General features: G+C 36.8%; 2 protein-coding genes across 6 annotated transcripts in view; one reads left to right on the forward strand and one right to left on the reverse strand.

Annotated features, from left to right (window-relative positions):
- usp47 (ubiquitin specific peptidase 47) overlaps positions 1-9,280 on the forward strand; it is a 66,959-nt gene extending 57,679 nt beyond the window's left edge. For 3 of the 4 annotated variants that reach the window (XM_008115935.3, XM_008115936.3, XM_008115937.3), the window contains 11 exons: positions 180-295; positions 431-550; positions 866-1,646; positions 2,863-3,038; positions 4,098-4,178; positions 4,985-5,100; positions 5,250-5,368; positions 5,850-5,980; positions 6,464-6,511; positions 7,013-7,143; positions 7,781-9,280. In XM_008115935.3, coding sequence (XP_008114142.1) covers positions 180-295; positions 431-550; positions 866-1,646; positions 2,863-3,038; positions 4,098-4,178; positions 4,985-5,100; positions 5,250-5,368; positions 5,850-5,980; positions 6,464-6,511; positions 7,013-7,143; positions 7,781-7,955 — 1,994 coding nt within the window. In that variant the 3' untranslated portion in view covers positions 7,956-9,280. The remainder of the gene's footprint in view (positions 1-179; positions 296-430; positions 551-865; positions 1,647-2,862; positions 3,039-4,097; positions 4,179-4,984; positions 5,101-5,249; positions 5,369-5,849; positions 5,981-6,463; positions 6,512-7,012; positions 7,144-7,780) is intronic. The other variant, XM_062967700.1, reaches the window with a different exon arrangement.
- A 3,180-nt stretch (positions 9,281-12,460) lies between these two features.
- The window catches only part of dkk3 (dickkopf WNT signaling pathway inhibitor 3), a 39,440-nt gene continuing 37,269 nt past the window's right edge, over positions 12,461-14,631 (reverse strand). For both annotated transcript variants that reach the window (XM_003224184.4, XM_008115938.3), the window contains exon 8: positions 12,461-13,537. In XM_003224184.4, coding sequence (XP_003224232.1) covers positions 13,312-13,537 — 226 coding nt within the window. In that variant the 3' untranslated portion in view covers positions 12,461-13,311. The remainder of the gene's footprint in view (positions 13,538-14,631) is intronic.

Below are 14,631 nucleotides of genomic sequence, written 5' to 3' on the forward strand. Positions count from 1 at the left end.
CCATGATAGGTTTATCTTAGGGCTCCAGAAATTGTAAACAACTTTAATGTACACAAGTGCTTATTTGAAAAGGTATAAATTAGTTAATTATTAAACAGCTGAAGCAACTGTTGAAAATTATTTGTTTCTTTTCAGTTAATGTAACTTCACATGTAATGTTTATTTTCTTATTCTGGCAGAAGTAATGGTAAAAGTCCATGTTGTTGATCTGAAGCAAGAAACTGTGGCTCCTCCTATTAGTGTCCGTGCTTATTTGAACCAGACAGTCACAGAATTCAAGCATCTAATTTCAAAGGTAAATTGGTTGTGTCATTCTATAGGATAGTATGACCGATTTGGTCTCCCATGCTGTTCTTCCCTCCTCCTCGAGGATACATGACCATGCAGTTCTCAGAAATAAAGGGTGGCTCTTTTCCTTCAACTATTCTAGGCTATACATTTGCCTGCTGAAACAATGCGAGTAGTGTTGGAACGTTGCTACAATGACTTGCGTCTTCTCAGTGTGGCCAACAAAACTCTGAAAGCTGAAGGCTTTTTTAGGAGCAATAAAGTAAGATAATTTTCATACCTGTTCAAGAAAATGCATGTACTAATACTGTATTTTTTAAAAAAATAATCACTCTACCTCAAGATGTTTAAAGTATATTTTATTTTAAATTGTCTATTGAAATAATAGGGACTGGTTTACAGAATGCAATCATTTTCTGAATTTTAGCAGCAGTGGAGCCCAGATCCTACATATGTCTTCTAGGGAAATGTAACTGAAAAATCTATTTATTTTTGCATGTCTGGGAACTCTTTAGGCAATTTTCATAGGAAATTAAAGAAGTTTTCTTGTGTATTGAAGTTTGCTTTTATATTTTAGGTATTTATTGAAAGTTCAGAGTCCCAGGATCGACAGCTGGCATTTCCAGATTCACTGTTGTGGAAACTCCTGGATCGTCATGCAAATACAATTAGACTGTATGTTTCATTACCAGAGCAGTCTCCTGGAACACAAATCAGAAGGACAGTTTTTCAGAAAGCCAGCGGAGATTCTGGCAATTTAGATGAAATTTGTAAAAGACTTAAAGGATCTTTAGGTAATATGAAATCAGTAGAAGCTATTCTAGAAGAGAGCACCGAAAAACTGAAAACTTTGTCTCTGCAGCAGCAACAGCAAGAAGGGGATAATGGGGACAGCAGCAAGAGTACAGAGGCAAGTGACTTTGAGAACATCGAATCACCTTCAAATGACATAGATTCATCAACGTCAACAGAAAATCGAGAACTTGAAAACCAAATTCAAGTTTCTGATCCAGATAATTTCCAGTCAGAAGAGAGATCAGATTCTGATCTGAACAACGACAGAAGTACCAGTTCAGTGGACAGTGATATCCTCAGTTCCAGCCACAGCAGTGACACATTGTGCAATGTAGACAATGCCCCGATGCCCTTGGCGAATGGACTTGACTCACACAGTATCACAAGCAGCAGGAGATCCAAAGCCAATGAAGGAAAAAAGGAGACATGGGATACAGCTGAAGAGGATTCTGGAACTGACAGTGAATATGATGAAAGTGGAAAGAGCAGAGGAGAAACACAGTATATGTACTTCAAGGCAGAACCCTACATTGCAGAAGAAGGTGCAGGAGAAGGACAAAAATGTATGTATGAAGAAAATCAATGTGTATGACTTGAATATAGAAGTATACATACTTTATATGTATTTGTACACATTTCAGAAGAACCTCAATTTACAACACAGGCACTCAAGTTACAGGACAGAAAGGCGCTTATCGATATCCATAGTGTGGGAGTATGGGCATCCTATAAAAATAAATTGGATCCAAGCTTCCTGTAGATAGGGTTGCCAGGTGAAATAAGGTTTAGAGCTCCTGTCCTTTTAATAGTGTTGTAGAAGAGGGAATTACAGGATGTGTTCAGTATGTGACAAGCAACACCTTCTGAAATCCTCTCTTCCGCTCCACTGTTAAAAGGACAGGAGTCCTGTTCTGTACTTCAAAGCCCTATCTTTGGTTGGAATTCATTCACAGAAGGAGGTGATCTTTTTCCCTGGTTCGTTCATTTTTGTTGTTGTTGGAAAGTCACAGGAATACCCTATATACTTGGGTAAGTCACCTTGTGAAAATGATACATACTGATCCATAGATGATTAAACTATCAGTAGTGTCTTTTGTGAGAAATTGTCCTGGGAAGCAAGACATATGGTGAACTATTTATATGTTTTTGCTTGTTTGTTTTGGTTATAGTTTAACTTTCTTTATCAGAGCAGAAGCTAATTTGAATATCTTCCCATCTAACTGTATCCAAGTTCTCAGCTGTTGACGGAGAGATGGCAAGTTTAGATTATCAGTCTATTATAGTCTAAGAAATTTAATTTTATTCTCAGATCTCTGTACCTTTGATTGATGGCAAGAGAGACGATGCACAAGATAGATGGTTCATACTGTTGGGGTCTTAATTACTTAGTTATATCAGCCTTGCTGCTTAGAACCTATAATTATCAAAGTGGTTTACATGTTAGAAACAGCAATGATAGCACTCTTTTGATGACAGCACTGTAAAGTCAACTGTACAGTCCATTATTTCATTGAAGCCATTCCCCACATTCTTCTCCTGTGGAAGAGCTCTCTGTGCCTAGTAGCAAAGTCTCCAGAGCAGCCTTCCTTGTAACCTTCCAGTCAGCACCTCTTAAGGGCCAGAGGAAGATATAAAATAATTGCCCATTTAATTGGTATTAATGCAGTTATATCCACATTTCATTTTGGTAACTTTGGACTGCTTATAAAGGATACTTACTTAACACAGGTGACTACTATAAATGTTGGTGTTTCTTCCCCCCCCCCTTCCCCCACTCAGGGTTGTTGATTCATGTTGATAAAAGAATTACACTTTCTGCCTTCAAACAACACCTGGAGCCATTTGTTGGAGTTTCTTCCTCCCAGTTTAAGGTGTTTCGAGTTTGTGCCAGCAATCAAGAATTTGAAAGCGTTCGACTAAATGAAACACTTTCTTCCTTTTCAGATGACAACAAGGTTAGCAAATCTGCTGTTGAGTATTGAAAAGTGTGTTCTACGACTCAGAATATAAGGGTTTATCCAAATCTTGCAAATGAGATTGATTTTTAATATAGGGACTCAGTATCTATATTAAAACTATGTCTTACAAATGTAACATTACAAAATTGTGACATGTTTTGCTTGGCCATGCTGATTTCAAAGAGAGGTAGATGAATTATACAAACCAATCTTTTATAGAAAGCATTGGCCAAAAAAATGGCCAGACTTCTTTTGTTACATGCAGTATTTAGGGTGGCAAAGATGTATTTGTGTGATTGAAAATGCAACTTTTGCTTTCAAAGACAACCTTCAACCTCATAGTTGGGCTGCAGTGGCTGGTACCACATTTTATTTCATGTCAAAAGCATTGCATAAAATAAGTTTAAAACTTATAGAATAAAGGAATCACAAGCAGCTAAATAGTTTTAGACCAAAAACGGGTGACAGCAACTGCACCAGTGACTGTTACGACCTCAGAAAGCATTCCAGAGTTTCCTTTTACCCAGAATGGGCAACTGTGGAAGACTAGGGGGCTTCATTAGTCCTCCAGAAGACCTTGGAGGTTGACATTCGCCGCACCACTACCGCAAATGCCTTCCAGGGCAGCAGAATACATTCTTGGGATGGCACCCATCCCTTTAACCTTCAGTAACTGGTTTAGCATATAGAGAAGGTTTTTCACGCAATGTAATTGTTGTGAGGAGCCAAGAGACATCTGGTCACACAAGTAGAATCTTACCTTTTCTGGATCCTATTGTTATACTTCATAGAAGTTTAATACTCAGCTGACTGAAATACTCAGTTAGACTGAAACTTGTAAAGGAATTAATGTGTCTAGAGTTCTTGGAATTATATGTTCTACCACATCCATGAAATCATTGTTTGTTTCTCAGTAATAGTTATTTAATTTTCCAGTTTAGCCATTTCCCATACCTTTGGATACAAAAATATATGGTTTCTGTGGTTGAGATTCTGATTAGATTCTGTGTCAACTGTGAAATTCCCTCTAATTCTTTATTATTTTCCTCCCGCAAGATAACAATTAGACTTGGGAGAGCACTGAAGAAGGGAGAATACAGAGTCAAAGTTTATCAGCTGTTGGTAAATGATCCTGAGGTAAGTAAGGTTTGAAAGTCCACAGATACATTTGCTTAACATAGGCCTTTTGCAGTTTACTTGTTGGAGGATATATTGGCTCTTAATTAACTGGGAGCATTCCCAAGAGAAATTAATAATGGTGGGAAATAACTGTTTAAAATAGAAATAAAGGAATTAATCTGTTCAAGAGCAAATGCTAGTAGTGGCTGCAAATAGCACAACTTCAGTAGAATAAATTCTTGCCATCAGCTCAGAAATTATAATATAATGCATTTTCTCTCTGTCAGTTGTCCTTCAGATTACTATTTTTTTAGAAAATGTAAGGAAGTTAAAAAAAACAGGGTTAAACCCAATTATAATAAGATTGTTACCTACATGTAACGGCTCTCCATGCAGTCACATGACCTTGGAGGTGTCTATGGACAACGCCGGCTCTTCGGCTTAGAAATTGAGATGAGCACCAACCCCCAGAGTCAGACATGACTGGACTTAACGTCAGGGGAAACCTTTACCTTTACCTTTTACATGTGAGGATATCAAACCAAGATTTGAAGATCGTTAAGTATTCTGGTTCATGGGCAGCTCACCAATGGAAGTAGACTTCTGCTGATCACACTATCCTGTTTCATGATATTATATTGTGTGTCCCCTAATCCCCATGCTTCACAATATTGTTGCTGTTGGTCAGAATTGGGTAATTTTTGAGGCATGAAGACACATAAGAAAATGAGCAAAGGAAGTAGTCTTTTTGGATAGTTAGGTCTAATGTATGAAAGACGAAAATAGTTGATCTTTTTTCTAATAATTGTAATTTGTTTTCACAGCCCTGCAAGTTTCTTTTAGATTCTGTTTTTGCTAAAGGAATGACTGTACGGCAGTCAAAAGAAGAATTACTTCCTCAGCTCAGGGAACAGTGTGGGCTAGATTTGACTATTGACAGGTAAGGAACGTAAGAAGAACGTCCATCACTTAGACCTTTATGGTGAACTCGAGACTTGATTATCAGACATTAATATTAATGAGTAGATAAGATGACTAAATTTATTATTTGTGTATATGTATTAACATTTTCTACATTTGTTCCTGTAGATTCCGGTTACGAAAGAAAACGTGGAAAAATCCAGGAACTGTGTTTCTGGATTATCATGTTTATGAAGAAGATATTAATATTTCAAGTAACTGGGAGGTTTTCCTTGAAATACTTGATGGTAATACTACTCAGTTAAAGGTTTAGAATTAATTATAGTTTTTGTATAGGAACTAGATAACTATTTTATCTGAAGTGAAACAGTTTTTTTTTTAAGCCTGACCTTTTAGCTAGATAGATAGATAGGTAGATAGATGAGTATGGGTGTTGATATGGATGGATGTATTGGAAGGTGAATACATATATCAGGTTCAGCCAAGTTTACTCCCAATTTAAATGTACCTAAAATTACAGCCTTAGTGAGACAATGTGCACTTCTGACAATTTGAAATATAATCGTAGTTCAGAAGAACTAATGTTTCTTTCAATAAACTGTCTGTAAGAACATAGCTTAGATCACCAGATTAGTTATGACAGATTTACTTTTAAGCCAGAGGTTCTAATTGAAAATTTAATTTAAAATTAATTATATTTGAGGGTTACCATTGAGCTGATGAGTATACATTCTGCTGGTGTTTATAGTACCTCTACAATTTTTGTAGGGGCAGAAAAGATGAAATCTATGTCACAGCTTGCTGTTCTGTCAAGAAGATGGAGGCCATCAGAGATGAAGTTGGATCTTTTTCAGGAAGTAGTTTTGGAGAGTAGTAGTGTTGATGAATTGAAAGAAAAGGTAATTAAAATTATGTTTACCACCTTATCTGTCCTGTTCCTTTGTGACACTTAATCCTGACAAGACAAATTCTAATGGTGAGCTATTCTCTTGAAAATTATTTAAAGGTACTGTAAATGGTTTTTTTAAAAATAATAATAACATTTACATTTTTTTAAAAAGCATCTCAATTTTCAACCAAAAACTGTTCCCAGAGCAGTTTCCAGAAATCAGGTCTTAGTGTCAGCTTTCAAGTATGAAATCTAAATGACACAAGGTAAGGGGTGGAAAATGGAAGAAGGCATGATTTGGTGGGTTAATTTCATTGGCCACATGAATGGGCATATGCCTCGTCTTGTAATATATTCTCTTGTAGGATGGCATATTCTTTGCTGGCCTTGTTCTTTTTATCTTTCTACTGTATGTTTGGTTTCTTCTAGTTTGTTAATATGAAACTGCATTTATCTACATCAGATAAGTTGACTCTCTGATTTTTTTTAACAGCTGAGTGAAATTAGTGGAATCTCTTTAGAAAACATTGAGTTCGCAAAGGTGAGGTTTTAATTTTTTTAATGTACTGACTGCTGAGAGAGTGAATTTCCACTCACAAAACACTCCCTGAAAGTGGGAGGGAGGGAGGGTTCTTTACTATTCTGAAGGCTTGTTTAACTGTCAAAGCTTCTAATGGAGATATAGGAGTATTCATTAAAATTTCCTCCTTCCTTCGCTGGGGTCCTCTGATATATCGGAATCCATCAATTGGACAGAAAGAGCGCTTCTGTTCATGGATGGGTATGTCTGGATCGAAATCACAGTGTTAAATCTATGACTGGTTAAAAATTTGGTTTCTGAACAATACAGTAATGGATGGTCAAGTGAATTGTGTGTTTAGAGGAAACGGGAGAGTAAGTGGAAGCAAAGTGAGCACTGTCAGTGATGGTCTCACCTTGCTTGTATTTGAACTGAATAGTAGGATTGGGCCACAGTGTGTGTTTGCGTGTGTACAAAGATATAGATATACTTATTTGTTAATATACATTCTGTTCTTTTCAGGGCAGAGGAACATTTCCTTGTGAGATCTCTGTTCTAGAGATCCATCAGGATTTGGACTGGAATCCTAAGGTTTCTACACTGAATGTATGGCCTCTCTATATTTGTGATGATGGAGCAGTGATATTTTATAGGTATATCTTTTTTGTGGTTGTTAAAATTTACACAGCGCACTTTTAATATGAAAAACAAATGTCAGTGATAATTAGGGCCGTCAAGAATGAGCCACTCTGCTTAAGCTTGATGTTCCAAGTGGACTTGCTAACCCCGTTTACAAGAAGCCTAATTTTGTTCCTGATGCTATTTTAATTATGTTAATATCTTAGGGCTAGCAAAGTATCTTAGAATATGTGTGTCACATTGTTGGATTTGTAGCTAAAAAGGTCTTAAGGGAAACTAATGAAGCAGGGCCACTATTAGTAGACCGTTGATCCAATAGCCTTGATTTTCCCTATTGCACTAGCTCAAAAACTATAATTGTACTCATGAAAATGTTGTGTACCTTGCTTATGCCTGTTCCTATACTGCAAACTCTATAGTGCCAGCTTGTTTCTGGATTTATCGTTGAAGCTGCTACTTCCAAGGTAACCTCTTGGAAAGCAGTCTATACATGTTATCCAGCTCTGCCACGATAATGTATCCAGAGTTATATAAAACTCAGTTCTCATTACTACGTACGAAAAAATATTGAAGCCTTTCTGTGATACAGGATAAATGGTGGGTGGTACTATTTTATAACTTAAATTCTGTTCTGTTCTGTTTGCTTGCTAGGGATAAAACTGAGGAAGTGGTGGAACTGACAGAAGAACAAAGAAATGAGTTAATGAAAAAAGAAAGCAGCCGACTTCAGAAAACTGGACACCGTGTTACCTACTCCCCTCGTAAAGAAAAAGCACTAAAAATATATCTGGACGGAGCGCCAAATAAAGATTTGACTCAAGACTGATATTTATTTCAGCATTTTCTCTTGGAAAGTATTTTTCTTAAGTGTGAGAGAGGTACACTACTACTGTGTAGTGCCATTACGGCAGGACATTCGGTGTAAAGTGAAGACACCAGCACTGATTGGCAAAACTGCAGCCCAATCCAGCTCAGTGCCCAGTCAGGTCACTGTTTGACTCGGAATCATGTTGTGCACTATAGTCGATGTACTGTAAAGCGAAAAGGGATGTGCAAATAAGAGAAATACAAAAATGTGGTGGGGAGGGTAGTATGCAAAAACGAGGACTGTGCACATAGCAGTAGCTAGTAAGGCTAGCCTCAAACAGGATATTCATAGCTTGATAATAAAAGCTGTGCAAAGGCCATGAATGAATTCTTTTGTTTGTTTCACTGATACACACATTACCTCATGGAAGATTTCCGAAGTAAATGTGACAGTGGTTTTTTAAAAAGCATGAGAGTGGATTGAAAAGGTGAGGAAATTGGCAGAATGCAACCCCTGAAAAGTTACAATTTTTAGCAGACTCTCATTGGATTTTCCTTCCATAAAAAAGGACATCTAAAGAATAAGAAGTATTTTTTAGCAAAAAGTTATCATACCAGCAGATGGCATTTCATTTTGCAGAAGTGTTTTAACTGAATTCTATTTAGATTATGGGTGCAGGTAACTTCCCTGTTCCATTCAGTGTGTAAATACAACTCTGCCCTTTTGAGTTAGCAGAACTACAATTCATCGGATTACTATGTTGTTTGTTTTCACATATCAATATTCACTGTGTACATTTAAAAGTATAGCTGCCTATTTAAATTTGTATTCATTTTATGTTTGACAATGCTGGGTACTTAGATTTGTAATTTCTCCTTGTTAATGAGTTTTTTGGAATTTTGTTTTTGTTTGGGTCAGCTACTTATTTTTGTACATTTTTGTCTTCAGACTCTCGCAAGTTTGCATTTTTGGGTACCATTTCAAGTCATGCATTGTTTTTCCTGGAGTTGGTTCATAATTTTATATGTAGTTTTTTTTTAAGTTGGACACCTTTGAACACCTCCCAGTAAACCCTCCAGTAGTTCTAAATGTGGTACAGACTCATGCAGTAAACATGATTTCATTGCAAAGCTTAGACAAGTAAGATTTTGCTTTGCTACATTATAAGATCAATTACAAATAATTCTGTAGAGTGTTCCATCTCATTTTTGTTTTTTGTTTTGAAAATACCATCTAATTTATATCAATCAGTTAAAGGTTTTGGTAAACTTTTTCCATGCCAGATGCTGTTTACAACAATGAACATGCCAATAAAACATTTGTTCATTCTGTTGTTATTTTAACCATACCTCTGGATTTCTTTTTTAACACTGAAAATAATTGTATTTCACAAAAAGACAACTTTTAGTAGAAATTATTTTTCCAGTGATCATGTTGTGCCTGTGTGCATATATAGGTGATTTCAAACACAATACTTCTAGCAAGTTTGGTCTGGATCTCAGAAAGATGCACAGTTAATCACTTAAAATATATATTTACACAAGAGTGATTAACAAACCATTGATATCTCACCTAGTAAAACATTCTGGCTTCAACTTGTTCAAAATAAAAGCAAGGGTATCCAAAGTGACAGTTTAGAACAGTGTTGTTAAAATACCTTATTTTATTCACATGGCTGTATGATCTCAACCTAGAGGATACTCTATGTTGAGACCATGCCGTGCTTAGATCTTGGGTCTATGGATCCAAAACTTTTCTCAGTCCTTCAAAGAGATGATACAAAGACAAATCAGAGAGGCTGTTGTCCAAGTTAAAATGTTTACCCACTGGTTTTTCAAACTTTTGGTCCAAACTGCAGATTCCTGAAATGTGTGTACAAGTTCTGCCTCATGAACTGTGGATAGCATTATATATGGCTGTATTGTTACAGCTAAGATTACAAGACCAATGGGTGAGATTTTATTTAATATAGTAGGGCCTGTCAGTTACTGTGCTCCTAAAAATGACAATTATCTTAACATACATACAAAGTGATGTAATGCTTCAAATCACGCAGATATGTACCAGAATTACTGACTGGTGTTTTCAGGGCAGTTTTTAACAATCTTCGTAGATTTAGTGGCTGGCAGAAAGCTATAATCATAAAAGTCATGCAGACACTTGTTGACAAATGTAAAATTCAGATTTGTAGGGGGGGGTTTTTTGGGGGGGGGGAGTTGATTTTTATCATCTTTTTAAAAGGATACAAGGGTGCCAAGGAGAACCACTTCAAATTTTACAGATTCAATCTCGTTCCTTATCTTTATTGATTTTAAGAATCCAGGCAAATGTAAAAGAACAATTCTTATTTAAAGGAAATCAGCACCATGTTTGGTTACAGGAGGGCAAAATCTGCTGTTTTCCTCCTACCCAAGTAGTAAAAAACAATATTGGGTAGACCTCATACTTGATGGGACAAATCAATGGTTAGGCTATCCAGCCAGAAATGGAAAAGCATAGGATCGTATATTTTGGCAAATGGTAGATTTGCATGAAGCCCAAAGGAGTGGATCGACGACAAATTGGATAGGATAGGATAATGACCCAGCCTTTCTTACAGACAACAGCAAGGCAATAACATTTTGAAAGTATCAGAAGTAGAAAGGAATGTCAGTAGCTTTAGAAAATATGAATAGGCTTGCTTTCCGATGCATTCAACCTATGCTCTGGCCAAGATAACTATGTGTATGACAGACACAAGAATAAATTTTCCAATATAATTTCCATTGCGCCTAAATTCCAGCAATTTTTCACTGGTTACTCTGCATTTCTACAGAGTATTATAAATTCAAGTATCCTGTGCTGTTCCCAAAGGTGAGCAGATTTGGGACTCTCCAACTCTATGTAGAACAGAAAATTAGATCATAGAAAAGCCGTGTCTCCTTGGCATATTTATCAACTAATCTATGCCAGTTTTCACCTGCCACATACCTATTCTCAATCAACATACACTGATCTGAAGCACACACAACTCCAGGCTGTGGTCCACAGAATTTCATCCATATTTCCTTGACCTTGGATTAAATAGGTACTTTTCTGTGGAATTTCTTCCACTTCCTTAGTGGAAATACAGTAGAGTCTCACTTATCCAAGCTAAACGGGCCGGCAGAAGCTTGGATAAGCGAATATCTTGGATAATAAGGAGAGATGAAGGAAACGCCTATTAAACATCAAATTAGGTTATGATTTTACAAATTAAGCACCAAACATCATGTTATACAACAAATTTGACAGAAAAAGTAGTTCAATACGCAGTAATGTTATGTTGTAATTACTGTACTTACGAATTTAGTACCAAAATATCACGATATATTGAAAACATTGACTACAAAAATGGCTTGGATAATCCAGAGGCTTGGATAATCCAGAGGCTTGGATAAGTGAGACTCTACTGTACATTTAAAATTTTAGCTATAGGACCTGGTTTTGCATATGGTGGGTGTAAAGCTTTAACATTCACACTTCCACATATTCCCCACTATAGGATCTAACATTGCTTGAAATCTCTTTTTTTAATGAAATAAGATGCAGAAGCACAAGTCCCCGGAATCCTAGACAAGGGTGGGAACTACTGGGAATTATCACATACAACATTTGAGCATTTTTATCACTGCCTAATAGGAGCCATAATGGTAGGTCAATGTTGCGAAGTGTGTAGCTCTGATTTATATTTATGGCTTGTTAAATTCTTAGCAGAAAATGAAATAGGGTCTACATGGGTCCAATTGATCTATATAAATCAGTTGCTCATGAGGTATCCAGACCAGTAGCTATCTACTAGCGGTACATGTATCCTAGTATCTACATAGCTCATGTATCTTACAAGTATTAAATAACAATTGTTACCAGTGGAAAAACAGCTAGGAGGCTGCCAGACACAGCTCAGTCTCTCGAGTCACTGACTAGAACAGGCCAACACAACCTGCAGCTATCCAGGTGTTTTGGCCTCTAACCCCTAGAAGCCTTAGTCAGCTTGTCCAATGACCAGGAATTCTGGGAGTTGGAGGTCAAAATAGCTGGAGGGCCACAGGTTGTGCAGGCCGGGACTAGAGGCACAAGTTTGCTCCACCAGCATGATGTAGGCTCTTAGCTTTTATCACTAAAACTTGTCATGAAAATAGAAAATCCGTGAACATAGTAAATATCAATTGATGGAAACAATGGCCCTTTTTTCCTATGACAATAGTGTCTAGGATTGTTATGCTGAAGGGGTTGGATTTTCATCGGTAGAAGGTTAAGATACAAGGGACTGAGAATTACTGATTTTGAGGAATGATTGCCACCATCATTCTTTTAGTACTAAAATTGTCACCGAAGGATCTTGGAGTTAAAGATCAGCAAGATGTTTCTTTTTCTCCTACTAATTAAACACCATCACACTACCTGCATTTCTCTAAGGGAAGAAACTCACAAGTCAATCTCGAGCTCACCTGAATGCCTTAAATTCTATAGATGCCATTAAAAACAACAACACAACTAGGGTATTTATTGCAAGTCCACAGATTATATTTTAAGGGAAAAGAATACGTAATTAGAAAAACATGTCCAGTCATAAACAGAAAATCAAAATTCTTTCTCAGAGATTTTTTTTAAAGAACAATCAATATATACAGAAAATGTTGAGCTCAAAACACAACTAATAATCTTAAATAAACTTAATGTCTTAATTAGCAAGCTTAGTGCTCAAGAATTTGGTGAGAATTCTGCATCACCTTGCATTTAACTACTGAAGGTAAATTGTCCTGGCTCACCCCCCAAAAAATGACTAAAAGAAAAATGCCACCATGTTCTGATTGTTAGGGGGATGGACCTATTTCTCTCCATGCAGTTGATGTCCATTAACTAGGCTGGAGGCGGGGAGTTACGACAGAGATTGATCACTATTTTGTCAAAAATGTTAACATATTGCCACAATCTTAGCTTGATCGCCCGACTTACTTTCCAGGCATCAGCTGGATGGGGAAAAGAAGAGCCATTCTGCAGACAATCTGAGAATAGTTGAATGATGTCTCTATCAAGTTTTGGTGTGCTGAGACACATGTTACTTAGTTCAGTAATTAGTTAAGCTTAAACTGATACATAATTCCAGTCTTTTTCTGTTAAAAAACCAAAGCAAATGTTTGATGTTTTGATGCATAATTTGGATTTGTAAGAAAAAGAAACATCTGATCATGGAGGACAGAGGACAATAACTATGTAAAATATATTCTCAATTATTGCACTTCTATCCAACACAGAAAAGGGGTGGTATGTGTGGCTTGTTTGAAGATCTAAAACAATAAACCATCTTGGCTGAGAAAGCTGTGTGAACGCCAAATTAATTTACTTCATTAATTTACATTTCATCTCCAAAAAGGTCACTAGCTATATCCAATTCCTTTGAGTCAGTTGCCTCTTCCTCCAAACCTCCCTGCACTTCTTTGATTAGTCTTGCTTCATAGTCACCAGGAATGTCTTCAGTTATAAAATCCAGAAGTGATATTCCATCTTCTACCAAAGGCTTCTCATCCTCACTTTGGGTCTTGTTAAAGGATCGTTCACAAAGAGAATCGCTGCTAAGACTGTAGGGGAAAGCACACACTTCAATTAGTCTTGCGAACTCAGATTTTTAAAAAATCAGCTGGACAGGCATAGCTAGCTACAAAGACGCATCTTAGGTATAAGACCTCATGTTAACTGATGAGAGCACAGCCCACCTCTAAATTTAAGTGAAGTTAGAACACCAAAAAGTGACATATCTCTCATTAAGTTATAGTTATAAGTACTGGAGGAGTCACCACACAAGTAGAGAAGGAATACTACATGAAACCCTTAGGAGAAGTTTTCCAACATTTTGGCATTCAATGTCACAAGTATACTGATGACAGCCAGCTCTCTCTGTTTTCCACCTTATGCCAAAGAAGCTGTTTTAGTGATAGACCAATGAATGCACTGGCAAGTTAGACAGGGAATCAGGAAATATGGCTTGGGCTGGATAAATTCCCCTAAAATCTCAGGTTCACTACTTAGACATATTTCTAGACTCAGGCTTTAGGAGTGACCAGGACTGTGTTTGTACGGCTAACGCTAGTGCACCAACTGTGCCTGTTCCTGAGTTTGTCAGATCTGGTTTTGGTGACACTTGCTTTAATTACATCCTGGCTGGATTATTGTAACATGGGTTTTTGTAACATGTAACTATGGGGTTTTGCCTTTGTTGACTTTGCCTCTTGATTTATATGACAGATAAAGCTTTTAATAGCATGTGCTGTGCTTGTAAAGTTTTATTATTTTTTTAAACTTCTAAAATAAAGTTGTTTGTTTCCAAATTTTAGTACTAATAGTTTTTAAGCTGCATTTTAATTGCTTGTAGGTGGATTTGAGTCCTGAACTAGGAGAAAGGGGGTGTATGCATTATATAATATTTTTACTTTGTTATAGGTCAAAAGGAAGTTGTGATTTCCTTGTCAACTCATTTTACACTGACCTTAACAGTAGGGTTATTTAAGGATTTTCTTCCATATTTCCCTAGCTCATGTATCAAAGCAAAATAAATCTCATCTCCCCCATTAAAGCTTTCTGACTTTAATGCTCACAGCCTCTACCACAAGTTCAGCTCTTTTTAGGATTTGTTGTCCCCACTAATATCATATGTCTGTCCAAACATCTATCAAAG

The sequence above is a fragment of the Anolis carolinensis genome, chromosome 1 (assembly GCF_035594765.1).
Source record: "Anolis carolinensis isolate JA03-04 chromosome 1, rAnoCar3.1.pri, whole genome shotgun sequence".
In the NCBI taxonomy this organism is placed as follows: Eukaryota; Metazoa; Chordata; class Lepidosauria; order Squamata; family Dactyloidae; genus Anolis; species Anolis carolinensis.